The 13,979-nt window shown below is 39.3% G+C and overlaps 1 protein-coding gene across 1 annotated transcript; it reads right to left on the bottom strand.

The window, feature by feature from the left end:
* Positions 1–1,871: 1,871 nt before the first annotated feature.
* On the bottom strand, positions 1,872–7,477 carry LOC109430472 (monoacylglycerol/Diacylglycerol O-acyltransferase). Its single transcript, XM_029876759.2, has 4 exons — positions 6,881–7,477; positions 6,632–6,770; positions 6,463–6,566; positions 1,872–2,656 (listed from the first exon to the last, which is right to left on the bottom strand). Exons 1-4 carry the CDS (start codon positions 6,954–6,956, stop codon positions 1,986–1,988), a joined length of 990 nt encoding a protein of 329 aa, XP_029732619.1. The 5' UTR covers positions 6,957–7,477; the 3' UTR covers positions 1,872–1,985.
* Between the last annotated feature and the right edge of the window lie 6,502 nt (positions 7,478–13,979).

Below are 13,979 nucleotides of genomic sequence, written 5' to 3'. Positions count from 1 at the left end.
TTTTCTCAGCTTGGTATCGTTGAAAATGTTGTCACCGGAAATACAAAGTACAGTTATATCAAAGACAAACAGACGTAACTCTTCGAACAATTTGCGATTCAAATCATAGTCACGGAAAAAAAAGTTATGGGCACGAGACATGGACCCTACGTGCAGAGGACCAACGCGCCCTTGGAGTTTTCGAACGGAAGGTGTTGCGTACCATCTACGGTGGAGTGCAGATGGAAGACGGGACTTGGAGAAGGCGAATGAACCACGAGCTGCATCAGCTGCTGAGAGAACCAACCATCGTCCATACCGCGAAAATCGGGAGGCTACGGTGGGCGGGTCACGTCATCAGGATGTCGGATAGCAACCCGACTAAAATGGTTCTCGAGAGTCATCCGACCGGTACAAGAAGACGTGGAGCACAGCGAGCTAGGTGGGTCGACCAAGTGGAGGACGATCTGCGGACCCTACGCAGAGTGCGGAACTGGAGACAAACAGCCATGGACCGAGTGGAATGGAGGCGGCTACTATGTACAGCAGAGGCCACCCCGGCCTTAGCCTGACCGGTAAGGTAAGTAAGGAAAAAAAGTTCGCCCAATGCTAAGAGGGCTGAGTTTGGCCAATCATGAAGTAGGTGGCGGTATTGAGCAAACGTCAGACTCGAACAAAACGGATGTGAGCGCCACCGATGACAGGGTACCTGAGTACTCATAAGACAAAACAAAATTCCCGAGTTTTTTAGGTTTTTCCGGAGGGGAATTTCGAAACTATATAAATCAAAACAAGAATTCAATCAAGAAAAAGCTTGAAGGTTTCTTCCAGTGCTTTTCCCGAGTTTCTCGTTGGATTCGTCCCCGAGACCATTATAAAATTTATTCATGAATTTCTATCTGTGGTTTTTCGGGATAGCTTTCCAATAGTTTCTCCCGTGATTTTTGAAAGATTTTTGCAGAAGTTCTTCCAGCGAGTTTTTCGACATTTCCCGCGAATTTCACTCGTAGTTCTTCTCGGGGTTTCTTTAGGAGGTCTTCAGAGTTCCTCCTTGAATTTCCTTAATATTTCCTCCCGGGATTACTCCTAAAAATTTAAGGAGTATCTCTCGAGATTTCTGCAATGAGTCATGTCAGATTTTACCTGGATTTCTTCCGATATTTCTCCGGGAATTTCTAACAAGGAATTTCGTTAATTATCCTTGGAGACATTTCGAAGTTCATGGAAAATCTCTACAAGAACTCCGGGAGCAAACTATTAAGGAAATCCTAGAAAGATCATCCATAGAATCTCGGAACAATTTCTGGTAGGGAGTTCGGAAAGTGCTCTGGGAATAATCCCGAGAAAATCTTTTAAAAAATATCTCAATTGGATCACTACGAGCAATCCGGGAAACAACTACAAGGAAAGAAATCATGGGAAGTATTCAATGAGAAATATCAGCAACAGCTTCTGTAGAAATCCCAGAAGGCATTACGGAACAAAATAGGAGAAAGTCCAGAGTAAATTTGTAAAAACTCATATGGCCAACAACGGAAACAGAAACCTTGGGATAAACTCAGAGAAAAATATCTGGTGACTCTTCAAAAGAAATCACTCAAAAACCTTTGAAAAACGTCCCAGCTGAAACTTCTGTAGAAGTCCAGGAGAAACTCTAAAAGAAAGCTCACGGAAACTTTTAGAAGAAAGTACAGTTGAAACTTCGAAAGAAATTCCGGGAGGAGTTCCTGCACAAAATTTACGAAAAAGTCCTTAAGAAATCCTTGGAGGAGCTTTCGGAGAAATCCCATGGAAGATCATGGAAAGATCTCCATAGGAAGTCCCAAGAAGAACACCGGAAAGAATCGCGGAAAATCTGATATTATATTATAAAATGATAAATGAAACGCGAATTTTAACACTTTGACCAGATTAACTATATTTGCAAGCCACATGTATAAGTACGGATACAGTAATACGAGTTAAGTTGTTCGCTTCCACATCAATTCTTATAAACTACATTCCTTTCACTCATTCTTCCTTTTAGCAACAAACCTATCTATCAACCCGTGCAGAATACTGCCAGGTATTCGTTGGTTTTTATTGATCAGTTCCTCAATAGCGTACGCCACCTTTTCCTGCAGCTGCTCCGGCGTCAGCGATGGATCGTACTCGATGGGTTTTCCCAAGTGGGTCCTAAATTTAACCGGAAACCCCCCATAGACCGGTCGAACCGGAAACCTTACCGCATTGTACAGTCGGATAAACAATCGCTTGGCGAATCCGATCGACCGAAAGCCCTCCCGCAGGTTTTCGGTGAACATTGGAATAATAGGTGCTTTGGATTCGATGGCCACCTTGGCGAATCCTACCCGTCGCCTCCACAGCAGCTCGTAGTTGCTGTCGCCGAACTGGGCCTCGTAAACCCCGCCCGGTGCAATCGATAGCATGTTTCCTTCCTTCAGCACGTTGGAACAGGACTGTACCGTTCCGGGGCTGACTTTCATTACCCGCGCCAGACACGACCAACCGGGAAGCATTTCCAGGAAGCGATCACCAACGGTGTAGATGAGGCGGGATCGCTTCAGATAAACACGCGCCACCAGGTAGTACATGTCGATGGGGATAGCACCGTGGTAGTAGATGATCAGCGCTGAACCCGTTTCCGGTAGGTTTTCTATACCGCATACTTCGTAGCCTTCAATTGGTAATGAATAATGAATATAATGAAGTAACAGTCAGAGGAAAAGTAGACACTATTCTAGAAAATGGACACACAGCTATATCACACAGACAAAATCCGTGAATTTGGCACAAAAGCATTCTTGTTTGCCGGTAAACGGATAAAATATTTAAAACTAAAATGAACTTAATTACACATTGATTTCTGTTATAGCCATCGAATAGCCCCTCGTTCCGCTGTCAAAAACATAAACAAAACTCTCAAGAACATTTGCTTTTTTGTCAAGTTTGTCGGAACATTCTCATGCAATTCTGTTGTTTTCGGGAGCGAATGTAACCTGCATGATGCAGATGTTGACATTTGAAGTGTCTCGAGGAAGATCAGTTTTTAGGTTTTTGTCGTCGTTCTTAATTACCTAGAATTCCTCCAGGAGATATTTCTAGAAAATCCTTCCTGGATTGCTCTTGAGATGCCTTCCAAGATTCCTTCAGATTTTTTTTTCCGAGATTCTACCAGCAATGTATTCCCAGATTTCTCCAGATTTCTCGCGCTTAGTATCATACGGGCGTATCTACAATGATCGATTTCTCTTCGTCGATTTTCTCTTTGATTAATAATTTAGCCGGCAAATCATTTTTGGCTGTTTTTGTTGTTTTAGATGATAATGCTAATCGTCTTTTACTAAAACACACCGAGAGATCACCCAAATATTGGTCCCATTTCCCGGAATAATCCGAAGAGAAAATCGATGAAGAGAAATCGATCATTGTAGATACGCCTGTATGATACTAAACGCGAGATTTTTTTCTAGGGATCTTTTCAAGTGCTCTTTCTGTCATAGCTCCCTGAGCAACTTCTAGGATTCTTCCAGCAGTCTCTTTTGAGATTCCTAAGGAGGTTCCATTCAAGATTCCTCCAAACACTCCTTCAGGGATTTATCCAGAGATTCCTTGCAAAATTTATCCAGGAATTTCTTCTAAGATTCTTCTGGAAGTTCCATAATTCCTCAAGAAATTCGTTGAGATTTTCTCAGAAATTCTCCTTGGGATTCCTCCAGGAGTTTCGGGATACATCCAAGAATGTCCTTCTGTTGAGAAACTCTTGAAGGAGTCCTAAACGCTACTTCTGGAGAAATCCTCAGAAAGAGCTCCTGAAGGAATCACAGGAATATGAAAAAAAATCTCATTTAGGAATCCCAGGTGGAAATCCTGATTAATCTCAGAAAAAAACCCCGGATGAATCACATGATGAACTCCGGGAGAAATCCTAAAAGGAACATCTGGAGGAATCCCAGAAAGAGCTCCTGGAGAAATCTTAAATAGGGAATCCTCAAATAAAATGAATCCTAGAAGAAATCATCGAAGAATACCAGAACGAACTCCAACAGGAATTACAGATCTTGAGGGGATCTCACAAATAACTTTTGGTGTAATATCAGGAGGTACGCCTAAAGAAATTTTCAAATTGGGGAATTCTAAAAAAAATAAACACCAGGATTTCTTTATTAATAAATCCCGGATTTCCTCCAGGATTTTTTTTCCGATATTTCTTCCTGGAATTCTTCATAAGGCTCTTCCAGGAAAACCCTTCAAGATTCTTCCAGTTATTACTTTAGTGATTCTTTTAGGAGTTTTCCTAGCATTCCTCCGAGTTTCTTCCTGGGGAATTTCAGGTGTTCCTTCTGAGATTATTTCAGTAGTCTCTGCTGGGATTGCTCCAGGAGTTTCTTCAGAAGTTACTCCACTTGAGATTCTTACATAGAGTAATTCTCGCTGGTCTAGTGGTGGCTAATTTAAACCGTTATAACTCGAAAGTTTCCCCAAAAACCGCCTCTAAACGAAATGTTTTTGAAAAGAGGAAAGATAGAGCTAATATTAACAGTTATAAAAAGTTGGGTCGGCCATATTGATTTTGGCCGCCATCATGAATTTTTATACCAAAACTTTTTTCTTATCATGTTGGCAACCACCGATTTTCACTTTTATACTATAAATAATAGCTCTATTTTTCCTCTTTCCAACAACGTTTCATTTTGAGGGAGAAAAAACTATCGAGTTATAACAGTTAATAAGCAAACATTTGACCAAAATCGAGGGGTCCGCAAGAATTGTTGTGGCTCTAACTAACGAGGAGTCCATCAATTTGAGTAACCAAATGCATTTTCCTCACTTTTTTGGCAACGACTTTTTGTCGCCACCTTAAGCATTTTTAAAGACAAGGTGTAAATAGTGAGCCGGTCTCAGCGAGAATTATTCATAGCTAGTCGTATTCGGTAATTTATCCGAAATCTCAACTGCTAAGCGTTCGGTGATGAGTTTTTAACGTAATTCTGTAAGAAAAAATACCACATTTTGGTAAAATAGTATCGTTTATCTAACAAACTCTAACGAAGTTCGATAAAAGTTGCAAATTTTACCGAATTTGCCCTAACCTCCAACAAACTTAATGTTGAACAATTCGTCATTAAAATCATTGTCATCATCAAACATTTCAAAGCAGTTTTCTCGTTCAAAACAAAAGAGTTTGCCATGAAAATGTATTAACCGCATTCCATATGAAGAATAGAATAGAGTGGATATATTTTCATGGTCATTGTTTTGATTAACAACGAAAAAACTGCTTTTCGTTTTCCAAAAATTGATGGTGGATGCTTGAGCTACAGACAAACAGACGTAACACTTGCGAAATTTCCATCGACCACGCTTTTAACGATCATTTTAAATTTTCATAGTTGTGGCTTTCACAACCAGAGGCGCGCGCATTGTTTTTCTATGCGTTTGACGTTTCACACTAGCGCCTTCTGTTGACGATATTGCACAACACAGTGATTCGTGCAACTTTTCCACCAGGTGATGGTAGTGTAGACTGAGCGATGGATTTCCATGAAAATCGTTCAAGCTGTTACGTCTGTTTGTCTGTGCTTGAGCCTTAACCGTTGAGATTTCGGTAGAACATGACCGAAGTCTGTTATTTATTTTCAGTTTGTAGGATACCCCCGGGAGTCCTTCACGGGTTATTTATTTCTTAAACAACAAGGCCACGGAAGACTTACATAGTAACCGCGGTGCGCAGTGCCCTATAGAGCACTGCATGAAACTCTCTCCTTCTTTTTCACTCTTACAGAACAGAAACTTCGTAAACAACAAGGCCAAGAAACGTCAAAATTCCTTACAAAATCAAAATAATGCAGTGCCCTGTGGAGTTCAGGATCTTTTTGTTATAGCAATATTCATGGCTTCCTCAGGGTATAATATCATCGCGCCTGGCACATGATAAACGAATGCAGACAAAACAGCTTTCAAACATTTGGTTATTTGGTTCGATTGTCTTTTATCGGTGAATTGAAACAGAAGTCGCATATATTTAATTTGCGTAACACGTTTCGGCTTACTTTCAGACATCATCAGACGCAACATGCTGATCTAGATCGCACAGCTTGGCTGGTCAAAACTAAGCGAGAACAGCTTTCAGTTTACTAGTTTAGAAACAGACTTCCACTCCAGTTGCGATGAAACTCCAGGATAAGTGACATCATTCGAGGATGACAATTGTTACAAACTGACGCAACATCGGGTTTGCTGCCACCATGTTTTGTATTTCTGAACAGCATTTTAGGCAAACAAGTTGTTCCAGTTTTGTTGAGTTCTGCGTGAAGAGGTGAATCTTGAATAGTTTTTATAATGAGTTTCGAGCTGAATGAATGCTGAAATATTTAATATAGGTACGATAACCTGTATCATGTATGTATATACAAATTGCCATCAGTATCGTGTCCATTATTCTCGAATGCTGTCTTCACTTGATTTTGCAATTCTACTTACCGTGGAAAATCCATCCATGGGCGTCCCATACAACTGCGACCAGAGTACGCGCCACGTCCCAAAAATCAAAATCTCCATCGTTGTATACTTGTAAGATGAATCGACTGAAATGCAACTTGAAATATAGAAACAAATACGAATGACGCACAGAAATAAACTTTCCACTAACCTGTGCAATTTGTACACGTAGAGAAAGGAAATTGATAAGTATATTAACAATACGAACAGTGTAGGCAACACAAAGGTCAGCATCAAAGGAGTCAGTAACCGGTAGAGCCATATCGAGTAGTCTAGATCTACGTATTGACCTGAAATGAAACGAAACTCTACAGAGACCTCGTCGCAACCGACATGGTAATCACCCAACAAAACAATCGTTGACATATGACCCCCACCACTGACGTGGGATAATACCCACCTATGTAGCTAAAAATTGTTGAATTCATTACGGTGTCATTAGTAAGAGCAATTAATTCCTCTGCGACGGTACCCATTGTTACCGACTTCTCGATGTCAAATATACGTGATGTAAAGTTATGTTGTTTCTTTACTTAATCCTAGAAGCTGACGTATTTCAGCCTAGTTAATCCAGACAGAGCAGCATCACTCATGTCCCATCGGTTTCCACACTTCCCTGGCACGTCTGACTCAATATCGATAAAATATTTCTTGCTTTTGTGACGTATCGGATGCGATAGTCCTACTTCCCGCAGTTTCGCTTTGTTGTGCTTGAAGGCACCCTTATCTGGGTCATTGCCTTCGCAGCAGTAGTGGAATGAACCTGCTGCCACCGAGCACCATAAACAATAACATATCAATGGATCGTTCGCGATCTGTTTGCACTTTCACTTCCAAATGCAGAAATTTCTCAAAAACGTCCTCGAATGCTCTTAGCTTACAAACAAACAAAACTTGTTTTGTTCCAAAATCACATCTGACCTGAGAGCAGCTTCTGCCGCTACTAGCGCGGAGTGTTTGACGATGTTCTTGACTGAGGTGTCGCCAATTCACGGAGGTATGGCAACTCTCTCGCATCAGATCAACTGCGATTTGAAATTATGGGAGGGAATGAAGCCTCAAAGAGAGGACTCTCACACGATTCATCGGCAGAATGCTTGTATTTTTGCAAATAATATTGCGTGAGAGAAACGGCGAGAGAGCTCATAAAATTTTGAAATTGTAAACAGAGAAAAGCCTGCAATCAGATGTTGTTTGCGTGAGAGAGGCGTTTGACAACTACTGTCAAAATTCAAAACAAATCCTTTTTTTATTTGACAGTTTGTGATGTTTGAATAAGACGCAAATCATGTAGATTGAAACTGTTTAGAAATTTTTAAAATGTTAAATGTTTCTATACATCTCTCTCTCTCTTCTTGGCGTTACGTCCTCATTGGGACAAAGCCTGCTTCTCAGCTTCCACAGTTATTAACTGAGAGCTTCCTCTGCCAATGACCATTTTGCATGCGTATATCGTGTGGCAGGCACGAAGATACTCTATGCCCAAGGAAGTCAAGGAAATTTCCTTTACGAAAAGATCCTGGACCGACCGGGAATCGAACCCGTCACCCTCAGCATGGTCATGCTGAATACCCGTGCGTTTGCCGCCTCGGCTATATGTTATACATATGTTTTAGAAATACACACGACAGAAAATATATTTCTTCCGGCCATCCATTAGAGGGGACATAAATTGGTGAGCTCGTTTCATGCTCAACTTCATGAGGAGAACCCTCAAATATTTGCCGATCTACTGAAGGACCGTCGGTTCGGAATCATAGCGATGCCTAAGCAATATTACCAGACGAAGATGCACTCGAAGTAGTCCCTCTACAGGACTGCTAGAGTCAAGGCTAGAGTACAGTAAAAGCAGTCGTCAGTCGATGGAACGAATGATTCGACGAGAAGTGCAGAAAGATTTTGGAAGAGAACAACGCAGCGCGGTAATGCGGTAATGCTGCAGCAAGGAACTTGGCAAAACGTGGAACGTTACAAACAGAAGCGGAAACAGCAGATCTGCATCGTCACTAACTACTTCCAGGCTGTTAATTCGTTCAATGGCATGTAGCTCTAGTGGTGAAACATCGTTCGATTCGATTATGGATTTTGCAAACACATGTGTTTGGTTATCTGAAAATAAATAATAATTTTATAGAAAGATATCCCGCATAAACGATAACCATAAGATTTGCTTAACCACCCATTCGGGATACAATTCGAACAGTAAGCGGTATTGTTGAACCGTCTACATTACGGTCCGTTTATTGTGTTGGTTTATTAGGGATATTCCCAGGGTGTCTACTATCTGGAAAAACCTGGAAAACCTGGAATTCTCAGGGAATTCTGGTGACAATCAGGGAATTTCTGCGTTTATCGTTTCAATACAAATTTTCAGTTAGAAATGACTCAACGCAAACAAAAATGTCGGCTGCGCCGCTACTAACAACCCGCTCGTTAATTATCAGATATTCATTACCCTTAACGTTGAAACTAACTTGTTCTTTTCCACAGCAATCTCCTATTTTATGTTTTACCTATTTCGGAAAACTGAGTCGACATAATTTTATAGTTGAGATTTTGAATTCTCAAAACTTTCAATCTATTGCAGCGTGGCTTAGTGACTTAAATTGTATTTAAGTATATTTTTCTTCTTTTTTTATGTAAATGAGCTTACTGTCTTGCAAAATTTATTGAGGTTTGTCTAACAAGTTCGCAATCGCCTGTAGATGTTGGAAAATACCTGAAGGAACTTAAAGATATATTTTAAGTGTATTTCCTGAAACTCTCGCAGAATATTATTGATCAATTGGAACTCTAGGCGGATTCGATGTTAGTATTTATAGCGAAATTAAATAGATGACTTCTGGAAGATTTTTTAAATATTTTTCTGACGATTTCTGAAACTTTTTTAGAACAGTTCATAAATAATTCTAAACAATGTTTGAAAGAATTTTTAACTCTATCTTTCCCATAGTTGCTTCTGAGCTCCTCATATAACTCGAGAGAAACTATTTTCGATGGACATAATGCAATAGTTTTAGGACATGGTTGCTAACTTATTAGTATATTCTAATTGTCAGTTACTTGTTTCAAGAGTGAAACGATTGTCAATCAAAACTATTGATTACAACATTTTTTCTAATAATTTTGAAATCTGTAACAATATTTGTTCAAACACTTTTGGTAAAATAATCGTTCAAATTTGTTGTGGAGTAAAGAATTAAAATATTCTGAACGAATTCAGAATTCCTCTAGTTGAATTTATGTGAACCCTTTTAAAATTTTCAAGTGCAACTGGCAGTAGAATTTGAAGTAAATTTTTTGAAACTCTTAAATTTCCGACAATATTTAAGAAAGTTTGCTCAGGAACTACTCGGAAGATTTTCTGCTGGAACGGCCAAGCTTAACTTTTATAAAAATAAGGAATTATTTTTTGTGGTTTTCCTTCGAAATTGACAAAATTTTTATCAAATTATGCATCAAGTATCAAGTATCGCCATCAGAAAATCATCTCGTGGTTCCGTCCTAAATACTGGTGGAATGTTGTCCAAATGTCATTATAGTAGGAACTAGAAATTTCTCAAAATGTTGCGTTTCACGAATTTCTAGAAATCTGAAATCATGTTTAGTTTAGTCGATTCTGAACCTGGAATTATTTTCAAAAACCTGGAAAAATCCTGGAAACATCAGGGAATTTCATTTTCATAATTGAGTAGACACCCTGATTCCGAGCGTAATAAATTGGACAACATATTTGCCAGATGTAAGGCTTGAATATACTTTTTTATCGTCGATCTTTCGTTTCGAGCGTTTCATCAAAAACACACTTTCCGACGAGATTGCTATTCAAATACTGCAGATGTTTCAAGAACGCTTTAAGTATTGCTTCGGCAACTTCTTCGTCAGCAGTTTTGTAGATTTTTTGTTAAACATTCTTTAACTTTTCCGCCCTAAAATATAACCATACGCTGAATAACTTTGCGATAAGCTTCACGATGTTGTTCTTTTAACTAATTGTTGTTTAAAAAATGAATAGAGTCATCTTCTCGTTGCCTGTTATTGAAGATTTAACGAAAACATCATTTCTGGCGTTCGATTTGAATAGGTCCTAAGTGTGCTGTGTTCCTATGCAGATTCGACCTATTCAAGTTGAACGCCAGATTTACACCAGAATGGTATGAGCTCTTTTCTAAGCGGTTCCGTTCCGTCTACAATCGCTTTAGAATCTCAACGCAATCCAGCTCACTACTTTCAATCTATAGTACAAGCTATAGATACTATAGATACTATAGTACAAACGTCACTGATTGCGTCCTATTGCGTAGTTTCAAATTGAAGCACTTTGAATGGCTTGCCTGCCAACGAACAGCTTTTTACGATTGGGCCCCAAATAAATTAATTACACAGTTCGAAAAAAAACCTGTAAAATTATGACGGATCGAATGTAACAAAAGGACCCCGTCATATATGATGGAAATTTTTGTGCGGTCTTAAAATTACATTGCAGATATTTGTTAGAAAATAAAAAGAAAAATTGAACTCCGATCCTTGGGGCGTGAGCAGCACGCCCGAGCTCTCTCGGCTATCTTAGCTTGTTGAATAGCTGTCAACCAAAGATAAACTGCTTCTACCATAATGCACGCATTCCCGACATGCTCCGACTGCTGCAGAGAGTACTGAGAGAGACAACGGGGAAACCGCCACAGCTGCGAGCAGCCGAACGTTTAGCTGATGACGGAGAGTGGCTGGCATGGTTTATAGCAGATGCATGTAAATTTAAAGCGGACTGCTCGGCTGACGTTGAATGTTGGCGATTTACATTTTTCTGTCGCAAATTTCAGTTGATCTTCAATTTACGTGCTGTTTAACTTTCATATTTTTTTTGCTGTGTAGTTGCTCTACAGGACTGCTGGAGTACAGTTAAAGCAGTCGTCAGTCGACGGAACGAAAGGTTCCACGAGGTGTGCAGAAAGATTTTGAACAATATAGCAGCGCGGTAATGCCGTAATGCTGCAACAAGGAACCCGGCAGAACGTGGAACTTTACAAACAGAAACGGAAACAGTAGATCCGCATTGCCCCTAAATACTTCTATAGGCTTTTAATTCGTTTAATGGCATTTTGATTTTTATCTTGCTGTTCCACAGCGTAATATCAATTTCTAACAATGATTGCGGAATTTCTAGAGCAACTCAGGCCAAACATTTCAATAGGTCCTATCTGCAATTGAGAGGCTCTCTTTGTTCACTTTCTCTTTCAATTATTGCAATGTAATGGTACACTATTCAACTATTTTTGCATTACAAACCAAAAGACGATTGTTTTGACCATCGTTCAATACAAGGAGACAATCATAATACAAATAAACAGCTGAGATATTAACAAAAGAGAGGGAACCCAAAAAGAGAGCCTCTCTTCCGCAGATAGGACCTTTAGACATGTTTGGCCTGAACTTACAATTGTTAGTGGACAACATATGTAGGGTCTTGTACCATTTGGGCAGGTGTACCTATATTGGGCACTTGCCACTGTAACTAAGTCAGTTTCAAACGGATTGATTTGAATTTTTGTGTATAATTAGGCACGTACAGTATCTAACTCTATACAAAAATTAAAATTAATCGGTTTGAAATTGACTTAGTTATAGCGGCAAGTGCCCAAAATAGGTACACCTGCCCAAATGGTACAAGACCCTACCTGATGTAAGGCTTGAATGTACTTTTTTATCTGCGATCTTTCGTTTCGAGCGTTTCATCCAATAAACACTTTCCGACGAGATTGCTATCCAAATACTACAGATGTTTCAAGAACGCTTTATGTACTGCTTTGGCATCCTCTTCGTCAGCAGTTTCGTAGATTTTTTGTAAACATTATTAAAATTCAGCACCCCCACCCCCCCCAAAATAGAACCGTAAGCTGAATAAATTTGCGATAAGCTTCACGATGTTGTTCTTTGTTGTCGTTCAAAAAATTTAATAAAGTCACCCTCTCGTTGCCTGTTATTGATGATTTAACGAATACATCATTTCTTGCGTTCGATTTGAATAGGTTCTAAGTTTGGCTGTTATTCCTATGCAGATTCGACCTATTCAAATATAACGCCAGATTTACACCAGAATAGTATGAGCTCATTTCTATTTCGTCTACAACCGCTTTAGAATCTCAACATATGGAAATAGGACGCAATCCAACTCACTGCTTTCAATCTAGTACGTCACTGATTGCGTCCTATTGCGTAGTTTCAAATTGAAGCACTTTGAATTCCTTGCCTACCAACGAACAGCTTTTTACGATTGAGCCTTAAACAAATGAATTAGGTAAAACAAAAACTATAACAACTCTTGTATGTGATGTCTACAGTGAAGCCCAATATTCTAAACATTTTGTTTACTCGCAAATGATGTACACATGACTCTAAAACACGGAATAACGATATTATTCAAAAATTATCAATAATAATATCGAAGCTAATAGAAATTACCAGTCTTCAAGATTCCAATCCACAACTGCATTATACATACAACGCTTCTGTATGTTCTATTCCTGTCGAATTTTAAATGGAAGGAACAGCCAACAGCTTACGGATGCCTTCACCAGATGCAACTATAGCCAGTCCTTCAGTTTTGGGGGTGGAAGCAGCTATGAATCTTAGTGAAATGTAAGGTAATTTGGGGTTTCAATGTTGCTTCCAGCTCGTTCTGCTTATGCACTCGAATTTCTAGTCGACTGTTTTTTCAACACTAATTTTGAAACACCGCCCAAGTAACCATGACGCTGCATATAGCGCATTAATTTTGCTTTATAGTGTATTATATGACATGCAATGTAAAGTTGTTTTGTCATTTAGGTACCATTAAAGTAGGTTTAAAGTCGAAAGTGGCGCTACTAGTGTTGATTTAAAGCAAGCTTTACTGTGGAGATTGCTAAAGCATATAAAATGCTTATGCCATATACATCTAGATTGAGTTTAAATAAGGGCGAAAGTAACATGAGAGAGTTCTCTTCATCGACTCTCTCTTCTTCAAATTAAAGTGACAAGATTCAAGTATGGTTGAACTTTTTGGTCATAAATCGCTAGGTTGCGATGCAATCTAGCGTCTAAATGTAAAAAAGTTCGATTGAATTTGCATCTTGTCGCTTTAATTCGCAGAAGAGAAAGTCGATAAAGAGAACTCTCTCATGTTACTTTCGCCCTTATTTAAACTCAATCTAGACATAGCTAATGCAATGAAATAGTATGGAATGCATACTTAACCCTTTCCTTCCCACGACTTTGAACGACTATACTGCCCTTCTAAGCATATCTGTCCCATGTTGTTTTGCATTCTTACCGTGTTTTTCTCAGTAACAGAGCCATTTGAAGGTAATTTAATATTTTTTTCATTTTGCATCACAAATAAATATTCCACGATAACGTCAAGCATCTTTCTGACATTGATTTTTAGTTGTCACTTAAGTTAGAGCGGTGGGACAGTATGCGTAGAAAAACAACATGGTACAGATATGCTTAGAACGGCAGTA

Source organism: Aedes albopictus, chromosome 3 (genome assembly GCF_035046485.1).
Source record: "Aedes albopictus strain Foshan chromosome 3, AalbF5, whole genome shotgun sequence".
NCBI lineage: Eukaryota > Metazoa > Arthropoda > Insecta > Diptera > Culicidae > Aedes > Aedes albopictus.
The sequence above is the reverse complement of the archived record's forward strand: the minus strand, read 5'-3'. Positions and strand labels throughout refer to the sequence as shown.

Bases quoted from the DNA above. Each gene is read 5' to 3' on its own strand.
- LOC109430472 (XM_029876759.2), bottom strand. From the start codon at position 6,956: ATGGGTACCGTCGCAGAGGAATTAATTGCTCTTACTAATGACACCGTA. The intron at 6,567-6,631 runs GTTAGTGGAAAG...GTTGCATTTCAG, and splicing joins TACGTGTACAAATTGCACAG to TCGATTCATCTTACAAGTAT. The intron at 2,657-6,462 runs GTAAGTAGAATT...TACCAATTGAAG, and splicing joins CCATGGATGGATTTTCCACG to GCTACGAAGTATGCGGTATA.